Source organism: Narcine bancroftii, chromosome 7 (genome assembly GCF_036971445.1).
Source record: "Narcine bancroftii isolate sNarBan1 chromosome 7, sNarBan1.hap1, whole genome shotgun sequence".
Taxonomy (NCBI): Eukaryota; Metazoa; Chordata; class Chondrichthyes; order Torpediniformes; family Narcinidae; genus Narcine; species Narcine bancroftii.
Window position 1 is genome coordinate 2570094 of NC_091475.1, and position 15674 is coordinate 2585767.

Consider the following 15674-nt stretch of genomic DNA (forward strand, 5'->3'; position numbering starts at 1 on the left):
TTTGTGCCCCTTACTGAGCCAATAATTAAATACTGTTTCAGCAAACGTATCTCCTCTAAATTCTTCAAGCATACAAACTCAACCAACCAAGACCAACTGAATACTAAGAACCATCTTGATACTTGGAAAAATGTTGAAAGAGGAAATATGATTTCATCAGCAAAATATGGACATGGATATTTATGTGAAGATACTTCTAATGTGTCAATACTTCAATTTTGAAAAAAATATTCACAAGGATGCATGCTTGTATGGTGGATTTCCTGTTGATCCTTGAAACATGGCCCTTAATAACTGCTGCCATGAAAGATGGCAACAGTTTAATTTCTACCGAGGAAATCTGCCCTTACTGGGCATTGTAGATGTTGGTACATCCCTGAATACCCACGTGGACTTGCAAGTACAAACAGTATAGCATGTACAATTTTTCTTTAAAGCGTGCACACATATTGCTCATTGACTTCCACAAGCCATTTCCACCTGCACTCCATTTTTCAATGTTTGAATTACTGAGATTTCCAGAGAAGAAAAATTGTATTCTTTACCTTAAATCTCTTGTCCTGCAAAACCTTCTTGATGGCTACCAGCTCTCCTGTGTCACATAGTTTTGCCTGGTAGACTACGCCAAAGGAACCATTACCAATCACCTTGGTGTCAGTGTAGCTGACTTCCTGCGGCCTGTCTGGGCCTTGTCCAGGTGTCGCCACCACTGTCGTCACCTTACTGCCATCTTTGTCCCCTAAATCAAAAAGGAAATCAGGCCATCAGGAACAAAATGCAAATCTCAAACCACATGAAAATCATGATAAAAGATGCACATCAAAAATCAATTGCCTGTTAAAAGCAAATCTGATAACACTACTAACATAAATTTCAAGTTTCTATTGTCCGCGAAGCCAAGCCAAAGAAGAACATTTCTCACAAACATGCAGATTTCCATAAAAAATATCTTTCACATATATTCCAGTTACCCACATACAACAATCAGTGTTAACATTTAGTTTCTCACCAAATATTAAAAAGACAAAAACAGAACTGGAATAATTAACATCCTGTGTTCTCCTAAGATCTCCTAAGAGACAAAAGGAAAAGCCTTCAGAACGCAATCGCTATTTTTTGCCATTTCCTAACCATGATACATTTCATTTCCACTATATCCTCTTTGTACCTTTGCAAAAATTTTCAAATCTTTGTGCATGGCTTTTAAGTTGAGAAAGGCAAATTATTTCTTGCCAGACTCTGAAGTTTAAGAGACTTTTCATTTCCAATGTAGCAGAATCCAGTGTGGACATAGTACCATTTGCCTTATTGTAATAGCTGCTAAGTACTAAGGGACTAATTCCCTGACACATCCCTCGCGTTGGTTTTTGCAGAACAAACTGTTAATTTTGAAATTACATGCCTTATTTTCCATAGTCAGGACAGTGCAATTATCTGAAAATTGTATCTGCCAATTTGTCTCAAAGAATAGAACATTTTATATTGGTGCTGTATGAATGTGCATGGTGGAAACCTTAAACAAGCTTCACTCTTATAGATTAGAATTTCTTAAGACCAAATTGTATGAAATTCAAGTCAAGTTTATTGTCATCTGATTGTATAAGTACAACTCGATGAAACAGTGGTCCTTGGTGCAAAACATGCAGACACACAACCAGACAAAAGCATATGTATGCATGAGAAATATTCTACCTACACAAATAAACAAATTAATTTTGTTTTGTTCAGATGAGCGACTCGGATGGTTAGTCATTTGGCATTCTCACTGCCTGTGAGAAGAAGCTGTTCCACAGCCTGGTGGTTCTGGCTCTGATACTCCTGTAACTCTTCCCCATCGGGAGTGGCTGAAAGATGCTGTGTACAGAGTGGAAGGGGTCCCCAATGATCTTGTGCACCATCTTCAGACAATGATACCAGTAGATCCTGTCAATAGGAGTGTGGGGGGGGGGGGGGGGGGGGGAAGGGAGACTCCAGTGATTCTCTCTGCCACTCATGGTCCTGTGGATTGACCTTCAATTAATTTCTCTGCAGCATCCATGCCAAACTGTGATGCAGTTGTTCAGAGCGCTCTCAATAAAACTCCAGTAAAAGGTTGATGTAATGGTGGCCAGAAGCCTTCAGTCTTCTCAGGTGTCCACAATAGGTCACCAATTAACTGAACAGCAAGGAACTTGGTGTTCGCCACAACAGAGTTGTTGATGTGCAGTGAAGGGTAGTTCCTGATCTTCCAGAAGTCCACGATCATCTCCTTCGTCTTGTCCATGTTGACGCTCAAGTTGTTACTCTCGCACCATTCACAAGATTTTCCATCTCTTTTTCATTTTTAAAAAATAAATAATTTTTTAAATTTTAAATTAATTAAAGTTTTTAATTTTAAAAAATTTCGACGTATAGCACAGCAAAAGGCCATTTCGGCCCACGTGTCCATGCTGTCCAATTTACAACCAATTAACCTATACCCCCGGTAAGTTTTGAATGGAGGAGGAAACCAGAGTCCCCAGGGAAAACCCATGCAGACACGGGAAGAATGTACAAACTCCTTACAGAGAGCACGAGACTTGAACTCTGGTCTCGATCGCTGGCACTGTAAAGGCATTGCGTTAATCACGCCAACTGCGCTGCCTCTGTGGCGCAACTCATAGACGTTGCTGGAGGGAAACTACTGTTGTGTCATCTGCAAACTTGATGACACTGTGGGAGCTGGACCTGGCGATGAAGTCACGGATCAGTAGCATGAAAAGGAATGGGCTGAGCACAGAGTCTTGGGGTGTGCCAGTGTTCAGCACGATGATGCTACCAACCCAGAGAGACTGCGGTCTTTCCATTAGGCCAGGATCCAGTTACACAGAGAGGGGTGTTGAGTCCCAGTGTGGACAGCTACTGCACCAGCCTCTGGGGAATGATCATATTAAATGACGAGCTGAAGTCAATGAACAGCAGCCTGACGTGTGAGGCATCGTTCTCCAGGTGGTAAGGACAGAGTAAAGCAATAAGGCTTTAGAATTGTCTGTGGAACGGTCACTTCTTCTGGTGAATTTAAATGGGTTCAGCGTCTCTGAGGTGTGTTTTTACATGACCAGATGCTCAAAGCATTTCATAAGGGTGGAGGTTAGTTGAGGCCTGTTATTGTCACTGTCTTGGCTGCTAAGATGATGGTGGCTATCTTGGACCCTGTGGGAATGATGGACAGCTGCAGTGAGGTGATGAAGATTTCCTTGAAAGCCTCCATCAATTGGTCTGCACAGTTCTTCAGTATCAAACCAGGTATGTTAACAATCCAAGTAAACTAATTTAAATGACGGATCTAATTGCATTAAGATAACTGGCAAGTCCACTTTCATCCCCAAGTCAATTTTACATAGCAGGGTAACAGGCCATTCAGACCATGTCCACAGCAACCATTGTGACAGAGTATATAGATAAGTTTTTGAGAGATAAATTGGGAAAGATTTGTTAGAGTAGGTCACATACAATTTAAAACAGATCTTATTTGAAATACAGGAGGTCTGCTAATGCTAGACATATCGACTTCTCACACCTTTTGCAAGAGCTTTCATGAGTGCTCAAGAGAATTCATTAATGGATTGTTGTTTACCAAAGGCTACAGATGAAAGAGAAGGCTGGAGCTGTTGCTGTCTGGAAGGAGAGCTTGTTGTTAGAGGATCATGTGGTTTTACAAGGAGAGAGCGAGAGACACTTGAGTGTTACAGCCAGCAGAAGTAGCTGGGACTGGAACAGGAAAAACTGGCAAGCCCAACTGGAAGATGGCCTGGTCAACGCCCTTGTGGTTCATGTAAGAGGAGAGGACTGGCTGTCTAAGGTTTCACTTGGAATAAGTGAAACAAAAAGGAACTCTGTGGTGACCTGAAAGAGATGACCATCTGGAGAACCCTGAAGGGGTAAATTTCGTCAGCAAGACACTTAAAGTGGCTGATTAAAAAGGAACAACAAACCTCTCTCTGAAATCCGACAAGAACCTTCCTGCGTGGTAACCATTTACCTTTTGAGTACCAAAGCCTCGTGAACTTTATAAATGTTAAATTCTGTACACAGTACAAGAATTGCCTGCAACCAGTAAACTTGGAGGAATGAGAAGTGAGATTGGATTGTGAACCAAATAACTTTTTTGAACTTAACATACACGTGCGCATAGAATTTGAAGGGGGTTAAGTTTGGCTAAGTAGGTTAGTGATAAGTTAAACTTTGAATCTATTTTCAAGTTTAAAGATAATTTTGTTTAAATAACCATTTGCTTGGTGAAAATCTATTGTTGCTGGGTTTTGGGGTCCTCTGGGTTCATAACACCAAGCACCAATCTGACACTAATCCCATTACTTTATTTCCCTCTATATTTCAATCAATTCCCTACACATTTTACTACTTACCAACCCAATTTATAGCGGCCAATTAACCTACTAACCTGCACATCCATGGGCTGTGGAAGGAAACAGGAAGAACATGCAAACTCCACAAAGGCAGCATCCAAAATCGGAGTGAACTAGGGTACCTAGCTCTGCATTCAGCGGTTCAAGTACTTTACCTCTGTGGTGCATCAATTTTCATCCATTGTAAAATGGCCCCATCTTTCACACTGACAGCAAATATCTCAGTATTGGATTCAAGTTTTTTGTTACATATACTGGGCCACAGTGAGAAAGGCTTGTTTCACAAGTGGTCCAGCTTTTCAACTCTCACATGCACCCAGCAGCACAAAATCAAAGAGCAAGAGCACATTAGAGTGAAGAATTAAAGTGAAAGATCAGTACATGACAAGAGCAGCATGTGATCACTCTTGTGAGTTTGTTCAGGAGCCTGATGGCTGTGGGGAAGAATCCGTTAGTGCACATTTCATATTCTTGAACTTTCTCCTTGATGAAAGGGATAAGTAGATGTAGCCAAGGTGGGATGGATTCTTCTGAGGCTACTGGAAATGTGAATGAAGTTGGAGGGGAGGGATGTTCTAAGTTGTATTCACCATCTTCTGCAACTTCTACCAATCTTTGGTGGAGCAATTCCCACACTTGATGTGAAGTGCAACATTAACATTTAAAACCTCAAAAATGACCATGAACAACCTTTAACCTCAAGAAACAAAGGTGTATCTATGTAGGAATGTTTCCTCTACGATGTCAAGTTTAAACATAGATTTCTTGACTGCATTGACAAACACCTATGCCTCATCTAAAGTTCAGGTTCTTATAATCAACCATTCCCAAACAGATACATCCTCAGATTCATCCATCATCAGGGTAAGGCAAAACATGAGCTTGAGGAACACAGTCATATTTCTCCGAGACAGCCTTAAACCTAATGTCACAAACATTTTTTTTTAATTTAGGTGATTCTTACTCCCATCTCGTTTCATTGTTTCCTTCTTTACCTACCTCATATACTTACTTTCCTCCCCATAGTTTTTCTTCAACCCTCTCCCCTTTCAAGTGGTATCTCCCTTGACCCATTTCTCCACCTCACACAACCTTTGTCCCAAACCCCATCACCTCTGCCAGTTCTCTTCCCCATTACACATCTAACATCATTTTTTAAAATCCTAGTCTTGATAAACAATCCTGACCCAAAAAGTTGACTAACCATTTCTACCCAAGAATGCTGTCTGAACTGCAGAGTCCACACGAAGAAAGTTTAGACTTGAAATGAGAATGGCATGAATGCCAAATGTAATGCACTGACCATCTCCAACATCAGGTAATCTAACCATCTATCCTCGATATTCAATGGCACTTCCTTCATTGAATTGCATACCATTAACAACCTGGGATGGTCTTGACCAGAAACTCAATTGGATCTGCCTGGGCTTCAGCTTTAATAAAAAGCCTTTCGATACTATCCAGTACAAGCTTTCACTTGATTGATACCCTATATTTATTGCCTCCATAACCACCACAATATGGTTACGTTCATACCATTTGCAAAAGCACAGCAGGCACTTGACTAAACCACAGGTACCTCACAAGTCAGTAACTTCTACCACTGAGAAGGACAAGGGCAGCAGAACAAGAAAACAATCTACAGGTTTCAGTTGCACTCCATCTCACCTCAGAAATATAATATGGTTCTCCATCAAACTAAGACCCAAATCTCAAGAGTCCTGATTGGTGATAACAAGGAGAGACAATAAATAGTCTTTGTTAGCCTATAAAATTACCAGCCAACAATTTCTGGACATCCATATGTAACTACTCATGCAAACGTTTGAACTCATGTAGTAAATAGCATCAGATCACTGCAGAACCATCCGTGTTTATTGGAATATAGCATAATATTTTAAATATATATTTGTGATTGTGAATTATATTTCCATTTACTGGTCAACAAAATTATTTATTCAGTAATTAACACCCGTTTTGCCTTAACATAGGAATAAATATTATTTATCTTGGGTGTGGATTTTTTTCAAATTAAAATTTATATTCATAATATTAGTGTAATTTGATGGCATACAAGACCCAACTTTCTTCCCCCTACATGGGTCAAAAATATCCCCCGTGTCTTCTGTGCAAAGTTGAGGTATCTGTTTACCCAGATGCCGTAGACTGCACGAAGGCAGCCTCCAAAATCGGGGATGAATTAGGATACACTGTAATATTATTTAATCAAATATCATCATTATTACCTACTACGAGTACTTAAAAAAGGAATTTTTGTAAAAATTAAAGCTGGATGTTCTGAGATGATTTTTTTTAGCAACCAACTCTAAAAAGTTAAGCATTAAACAGTTTCAGAGCTCCTATGCGTGCTATTGTCTATTTATGTCACACCTGCCACATATACGGGTATCTTATTTTTACACTGAAATTTCTTTGTTTTTAAAAGAATCTTGAAATTAGGGTGATAATGGTGAGTAACACAGACACTGATCTTCATTGCTGCATGGCTCTCCAGCATCACCACCATCTACCGTTGTGCACAGAAAACTCCTAGTCATGCTGACGAGCTGTGGCCATTTTGTGTTTATCACAATAAAAGCATCTTAGTACAAGGAGTATGATCGTAAGGAGAGCAACAATAACGGAATTACTAACACATGGAGATAGCAGTGGAAGGTTTCACCCGCACGATGGCTACAGGAGGAAACCACTTAGGCCACATCCAAAAACTGATAAACTATGCTAAGGAGCATGGTAATAGAGCGGCAGCAACAGTTTTTGGGACACATTGGGTTCATGTATGATATGTCCACTGTATATGATTGTTCTTCTTGTCTGATTTTCTGGTATTTTCATCTCTACTGTTTTTATAAAATGTTTTCTGCTATAGCTAAGCTTCTTTTGTTTTCTTTTGTAAATTACAGCAGTTCCCGTTCTAGTTGTATGTTTTGTCCATGTTTTTTTTCTGCTATATTGTAGCTACATATTTCAAAGACATTAAACGCTTCACAGTAAATACACTAAAAAAAATGCTTAATATTCCCTGGTTAAATGTTGGGAGGGGGGGGCTCTTATATGCCCATGGATCTTGTATGCTATTAAATACGGCAAATCCTATTTACCACCAAGCCGTAAGAACCAAAAATCTGCTTTTTTTAAAACTTGATTTGCCCTATAGAGTTTTTCTCCAAAATTTTCATCACAAAATGCAAAAACATTGTTTAAAATTTGGTGTAAAACACAGAAGTCTATAGATGCAGTGAGTGAAGTTAAAACAATGCTGGAGAAACTCAGAAGGTGAAACAGAATACTTTATCTAGCAAAGATAAAGATATGTAACCAAAAGCACCTCAACATGATCAGACTTCAGTGATAATGAACAGAAATGTCTAGGACACTTCAACGAATTAACAAATGGAGAGGAAAACTGTGACTCTAAAAATGTTTTAAAATTCAGACCAATGCTCTGAGACTGAGACTAGGCTTAAGACACCAGTAATACTTTATATTGCCTTTTCACAAATCATATCTGGAATTGTGGTATTGAGATCACGATCTCCAATAATTCATCGTGGTATTGAGATCACGATCTCCAATAATTCATCGTGGTATTGAGATCACGATCTCCAATAATTCATCGTGGTATTGAGATCACGATCTCCAATAATTCATCGTGGTATTGAGATCACGATCTCCAATAATTCATCGTGGTATTGAGATCACGATCTCCAATAATTCATCGTGGTATTGAGATCACGATCTCCAATAATTCATCGTGGTATTGAGATCACGATCTCCAATAATTCATCGTGGTATTGAGATCACGATCTCCAATAATTCATCGTGGTATTGAGATCACGATCTCCAATAATTCATCGTGGTATTGAGATCACGATCTCCAATAATTCATCGTGGTATTGAGATCACGATCTCCAATAATTCATCGTGGTATTGAGATCACGATCTCCAATAATTCATCGTGGTATTGAGATCACGATCTCCAATAATTCATCGTGGTATTGAGATCACGATCTCCAATAATTCATCGTGGTATTGAGATCACGATCTCCAATAATTCATCGTGGTATTGAGATCACGATCTCCAATAATTCATCCAACATATTCTTCACAATCAATAGACTAAGAAATTTCAGTCATTTAGTTTCCAGAACAATATGAAATAATATTTTTTTAAAGATTGCAATACTTCAACTAAAATAGAGGAGGAAATAATTTTGCATTTTACTCTCAATTTTTCTGCAATTTTTGTTTGAAAAAGAAATGTGTCAATGGCTTAGACAACAAAAAAGTGGGGAACAATTGCATTTTTTTAAAAAAATACGAGATCCAAGTTACAATTAGCATCTCAATTTAAAGTTTTCAGAACAAATAAATTACCAACTCCCATACCTCCATTCTGCATAAAGGGTTCCAGATCAAAACATCAATCATTTTTTTCTCCCACTGACGCTACTTGACCCGCTGAGTTCTTCTAGCAGATTTTAGACCACATCTTTATTATGTCTGATTAAACTTCTCAGTAGTATACCATAGCAGTACATGGTGATTTTGCTCCTGTTTTCTTTGAGGAAGTTTTGGAAATAAGCCTACTCACTTAAACAAATTTGAAAACATCTTGTATTACTGTACTGTGCATATTATCCTAATACATACAATATCATTATTCGTAAAAGATATCTTCGCAGACAAGATCACTGGGTATTCTTAAAAACAGAAAAAACAGACTAAGTAAATTACCAATCGAAGACAACTTTCATTGTACTGTGGACAGCTCACAGAAATGGCAAATGCAATAATTAAATCAAAAGGTGGCAAATCTGTGGAATTCCAAAGATGTACAGAGTTAGTATGTTAATTGGTCATCTGAGCTCATGGGCAGGAAGGACCTGATGGCATGCTGTTTCTCTAAATTTAAAAATTAAATTATCAAGTACAGCAGATTATATTTTACAGCATATTTGTAAATATTTTATTGATTATAACATTATATACTGTACTCTTGGAAAAAATCCTAAATCAATTTAAATATCATCAGCTAGTTATTCTTTCAAAATACAATACAGTACCAGATTCACACAAATCTAAATTTTGAAACTGTTCTAGTCAGCAAATATGTAAAGAGGAAATATTTATCATGCAGTGTGAAAGAACCTTAATTAATTCAATCGAGGGTTTAATCTCAGATTCTGATCCTTCAATTTATCTTCAGATCAGGGTAATGGATTATAAAAGTTATTAAGATTGATAAGATTTACTAAATTATAGCTAAAATATCTTTCATTGGAGTAGTGGCAAATTCAATCTTTTTTACTCAATTCCAGGACAAACATCATTGGGATCAGCAAGATGATTTCATTTCCAATTTCTGTGCATGTGTCACATTGTAAAAGATGCAAACAAACACATCTATATCTGAGAGCCAACTGATATTGCATGGTAGGCTTGAAAGCTGTTGAGAATCAAATGCTTTTTGAATTCTAGTTTCTAAAATATGAGAGAACATGAAAAAGTGTCCTTTGCTATGCATGTGTATAACAGTTGATAAATTTATTGCAAAATAAAAATGCAAATTAATCAGACTATGCTTTTGTTGAAGAGCAAAATAACTTTATCCAGGATGATAGTTAATTGTAGCCCATTCCAAGGAACCTATTACCACACATTTGTAATAAATTTGAATTGACATTTTAATTTATGCTCAAATTGTGTTGATTCAATGAAAGTTACTTTTTTAATTACAATATCCTACCCTTCATTAACTTTAACTGTACAATTTTCAAATATTTATTTGCATGCCATTTTGGAGGGTCCTATTTTCAATGTTCTTGGAAAGACATTCAATATCTTTCAGGAAAAGAGCAAAATCTTAACTTGACAAAGCAGTTTCAGTAATCTTTGCCTTTATCATTTCAATGGCCTATCCCCACAATTCTGAAGTTATATTTGGAACTTTCTAGTCAAATTAGAAGGGCTCTAGTTTCTTCCAAATCACTTCATAAGTCCCTCATCTTTCTATTCACAAGAAAACATTTTGTGATTTTCCTTCCTTTCTGAAGCAAGCTGCACAAATCTGGACATAGGAAATCTATACAACTCAATTAAAATAATGAAACAACACAAATTTGTGCACTGTTTGAAATACTTTAGCAACTTATTATCCAATAGCTTCAAATGGTAACATTCTGTGTATTAGAACTGTAATATCTTTGCCCTTTGTTCTCTTTAAAGTTCTGCTATTTTTAAATTTAGACAGAGCACGATAAGATGGCCTTCCACCCCAAGCCTGTGCCTGCCCAATTGACTTACAGTCCCATACGTTTTGGAGGATGGGAGGAAACTGGAGCAGCCAGAGAAACCCATGTAGACACCGAGAGAATATACAAACTCCTTTAGTGCATACTTAATTTTAGTTTTTTAATTTAGAGATACAGCATGGTAACAGGCCCTTCATGCCCATAAGCCCACACTGCCCAATACAGTAGAATCCCTATTATCTGAATTTAATCAACCACAAACTCAAACAAAAAGCAAAAAGAGGAAATAAATACATTTTTAAAATGTCAAATAAATAAGGGACGGATGGACCCTGCGGGGGAACGCTGAGGTTTCGTTGGACACATGCAGGTTTGCCCAGCTGAAGGAGCAATACCTCTCAATGAACACACATTATTTTCGCTGTCACCACTTGCGCAGAGGTGAGCCGGGTTGTCAGCATGAGGAAAGTGTGCCGAGGGAATGACTGGGACACCTACAAGGAGGTGAGTTGAGTTGTCAGCGTGACTAAGGTCGCAAAATTTCAGTAAAGTTGCGCCCAGAATGAAGAGCCTACTGATGCTGCTGACGACTGAGGCAACTCTCTCAAAGAGTCTCCCTATCCCTGCCTAGCAATAGTCTTTATCTTTATTTGTATTAGGAGGCTTCATCTGTAAACTTGGGAGAGGGGGTTAATTATGACAGTGGCTCAGTTAGCATATCAGTTAGAGAAACACTGTTCCGGGGTGGGGGGGGGGGGGGGAACGACCACTAGAATTTAAATTTTATGAGTTGCATGAAATACCTTATTAAAATGAACTTTACATAATTAAAGACTACAATACAGATTTTCTTCTCCCAACTGCTTTACATTTTGCGCTATCTTTTGTCTTTTAAATGGTGCATTCTTAATGCAGGTGCATTAGTTAAGCATTGGAAAAGTGAGTCTCAGTCAACTGGAAAATTTGCATATCCAACATCAGCAATCCCTGAAGGTGCCAGATAATGGGGATTTGACTGTAAACCTACAGTAGGTGACCAATTAATCTTCTAACCCCGTAAGTCTTTGGAACATGGGAGAATACGGGGTACCCTGAGGAAATCCAGATATGGGGAGAATGTACAGACCCCTTAGAGGCAGCATCAGATTCCAACCCAAGTTGCTGATGCTGTTATAGTGTTGTGCTAACCACTGCACTAACCGAGCCTGTCCATTAATTTATCATCCCTCTGTTACTTTGCTAAAGAGTACCTTCAAATCACAGATCAATCTTCCACTTATCGTACTCACTCTTTTGATTCCATGACCCACTGTTAATTTATTCTTTGCCTCAAATACAGCTGCAATGAAACTCAAGAAATAATTGTTTGAAGCCAAAAAACTACAGTACAGGTACACAATCCTTTATCTGAACATCTAAAATCCAGAAAGCTCCAAAATCCATCAAGTGGGGAGAGAGACCGGCGGCACGAGTCTGGCGGGCGGGGGGAAGAGACCAGCAACGCGAGTCGAGCAGGTGGGGGGAGAGACCGGCGGCGTGAGTTGGGCGGGCAGAGAGACCAGTGGCGAGAGTCGGGCGGGCGGGTGGGGGGGGGGGGGTTAAGAGACCGGCGGCGCGACTGGAAGGGGGTGGGGGTGGATATGGCAGCACAATTCAGGTGGGCTTGAATCTGGCTTTCTGAAATCTGGAAAATTCTGAAATTCCGAACACACCGTCCCCCAAGGTTCCGGATAAAGGATTGTGTACCTCTACTAGATTGTTGCAAAAATCCATCAGGGAGAAAGTCTGCTACCCTAACCTAGTCTGGTCTATATGTGACTTCAAACAGTATTAACTGCTGCACCAAAGCAGGTTTTATGCTGACTTTGGCTGTTAAGTGTGTGTGTGTGGTGGGAGGGGGGTGTGAGAAATGGCAGCACTACTAGTGCTGCTGCTGGTCCAGACTCATGGAGAAGGGGAGCAAAGACACAGCGCTCCCGCAGGGTCTATCCATCCAGTCCGACTACCATTAGCTCTGTTCAGGCTTTGAACAGCCTGTTAAAAGTGCCAACGGTAGGGTCTGTGTCCAAGATGGTGTCACCCATGATTGGCAGCAGTCACAAGGGATTGCAAACTGGATTGGCACAGGGCACCAGAAAACAGGAAGACCACCCCTGTCTAAGAAGGAGAAGCAGATGAGACGACACGCTGGACAGTGATCACGGGAGCAGACCAGTGAGGGGTTCTGCAATTGAAGGACCCACACAGGCCATGGGCTGCCAGAGACTGCACTCAAGGGCTCACACCAGGTTGCAGATGTCTAGAGACTAGCTCGAAAGAAGTACCAGGTATTGGAACTGAGGCGCGAGAGGGTGTCAAGGGTGCTGAAGGGTTCCTAATCATATTGGAGGTTTGGATCTGGAGCTCAGGTCGTCGATGGTTTGGACTGGACTGTGCAGCTGCAGAAGCGCTGAAGGTGAATCCACAGGTACTCGGTAACTGTGGGGGACTCTCTTTTGCTTTTCTTTCTCTGACTGTAGGCTCTTCTGGCATTTTCTGCCAATGGTTAATCTGTCTGCCTTATAGCAGACAAAAGGCAATTTTGTGTAATACGACACTTTTTATTACATGACAAATTGAATTTTGACATGTTCACCATGATCATGTAGACTTCCTCCCACATAGTAGGTTGACTGGCAACTGTAAATGATCTCTTATTGAACATGAGTGACAAAATAATTAAAGTGGAGATGATGGATACGCAAGAGAAAACAAGTTGCACAACTACAGGGAAGAAGAGAGGGAAGTGGGACTAATGGGATTGTTCTATTGGAAACTGGCATGCACCCTATCAGGCAATTGGCTGTCATCTCTGGTGTATTAACTGGGACTGGCCCACCATTGTGGTTTGCTTTGAAATGATGTTGTAAGCCTTTCAGTACAAGGGCAGTACAAGAGCCTACCTCACTGACAAAAGGCAAAGGAGGAAAAACCCAACACCCAACCCCAACCAACCAATTTTCCCCTGCAACCGCTGCAATCGTGTCTGCCTGTCCCGCATCGGACTTGTCAGCCACAAACGAGCCTGCAGCTGACGTGGACTTTTTACCCCCTCCATAAATCTTCGTCCACGAAGCCAAGCCAAAGAAAGAACAAGGGCAATAAAGGGGTTCAAATGCTCTACTTTGCCTTAGGAAGTGATGTCAGTGAGTTGCGGCATCATTCCCCATCCAGCGGCATGTAACACAGAAGCAGCACTACACCCCGGGCAACACGTATCACCAACTGTTGGAAGGGAACTGAAGCCCGCATCATCTTGTGTTGGACGACTGGGGCTATGATTCAGCCTGTCTAACCACATGGTTGCTCGGCCCACGACAATCCTTTCATTGTGCTTTCACTTTCCAAAGTCACAACCCTCCTCTACGTCCATAGTCCAGTGACTAATCAAATGACATTAACAAGACAATTAGCACCATACACAACTACTGCCATCCCAAAACCAGTTCTTTTCTTTCCTTACTACTACTAGTTATACCTCCCCGTGTCCCTCATTTTCCCAGCTCACCATCTCCATAAATGAAACCATTCCTTGGCAAAAGACACTCACCATAACCCCTCTACTCATCAGTTCCAACCATTCTTGACTATATCACTCCCCCTCCCACAACAGACCTCTTGCTCCCTTGTATTACGACCCACTTAACTTTGGAACAGGGAAAGGAAAATGGTTTCATTTGTGTGAAGCCTACCCAGTAGCACACAATGTTTTGCCTCAAACCCTTCAGGCCTTTGAAGTTCTAGACATGAATCTCATCCAAGTACTTTGAACACAAAGTTCTCCAAAAGCTTGCAATAATTTTACCTTCATATAAAGCAAGGCAGAATACCTCAAGATCGATTTATAGCTCCATTAGAGGTATATTTTGTTTTCTTATTGCACTATCATTCTGTTTTTGTCTTGTACAATTATCATTTTTGTCAAATTAATTGACAATTTGATTACATTTTGTCAAATGTAATTAACCAAATACATTCAAATTTGTTCCCTCCTTCCCCACTGTCCTGGTTTTAAAAAACTTCATTTTCTCCAGTTCTGATGAAAGATAAATCTGAGATATGAATAATTTGCCTCGCTCCACAAATACACTTAACTTGCATTTTCAGTTTTAATTTCAGCCACAATACTTCGATTCAGTCTCAAGTTATAATGATTAATTAGTCATGAAATGAACAAACACAACTCTCAGCATTTGTCTGATGAGCCATAGGCAACAAAACACTTACTTTGAAAACTGAGTTATTGTTGTCCAATGTGGAGACCAAATTTCAGTATCACACCGCAATAGCACAAGATTTTAACTTTTATCTTCAAGCTATAAAGGAGATATTGCTGCTCACTTGTAATGAACTGGCTTTTGCTCAACATGTGATACGAAGCTAAAAAGGAAACTCGGTGAGAATTTTTATTTATAAGAGACATTTAAAATGGATAAAAGCTACAGCATGATATACTAAGAATCAAGGTTACAACCAACAATACCAATGTACCAAATCTCCATGGGTCAACTTGTGAAGCACCTGGGAATTTTAAGGCATTGATAGACTTACTCACCAGTTTACACCATTTTTGGCTACTAAGTTACTGAAGAAACAACTTCACAGGAAGTAAAAGCAAACCCGACTGAACAAGCCAACCAACTTGACACGTCCTTCACAAAAGATTCAAGGAATGGAAAAATAACATTGGTATGATTGAATAGAAAGAAATGGTAGAGGAACTCAAAGTAAATCAGGTAATAAAAATTCAAAGAAATGAAAGATTTTTAAAATAGTATTGTTTGGACTCTTCCATGAAATTCACCTCCTCAAAGAATGAAATAGAGCACATTAAAAAATATTAATCAATATTGCATGCATGTTATGAACAGATTCATATGCTTCTAATGTGAGCAGAGTTCCTCTGGTTGAATCTGAACATCACAATATTAAGTGAGGCAGATATCAAACTGGCATTTTGCTGAAAATAACCTGG

General features: G+C 39.5%; 1 protein-coding gene across 5 annotated transcripts in view; it reads right to left on the minus strand.

Moving 5' to 3' along the window:
- Positions 1-15674, minus strand: part of gsk3ba (glycogen synthase kinase 3 beta, genome duplicate a) — a 154172-nt gene that overhangs the window by 99625 nt on the left and 38873 nt on the right. For 2 of the 5 annotated variants that reach the window (XM_069888495.1, XM_069888499.1), the window contains exon 2: positions 546-739. In XM_069888495.1, coding sequence (XP_069744596.1) covers positions 546-739 — 194 coding nt within the window. Of the gene's footprint in view, positions 1-545; positions 740-8795; positions 9014-14926; positions 15054-15674 lie in introns of those variants that run through there. The other 3 variants (XM_069888498.1, XM_069888496.1, XM_069888497.1) reach the window with 3 other exon arrangements.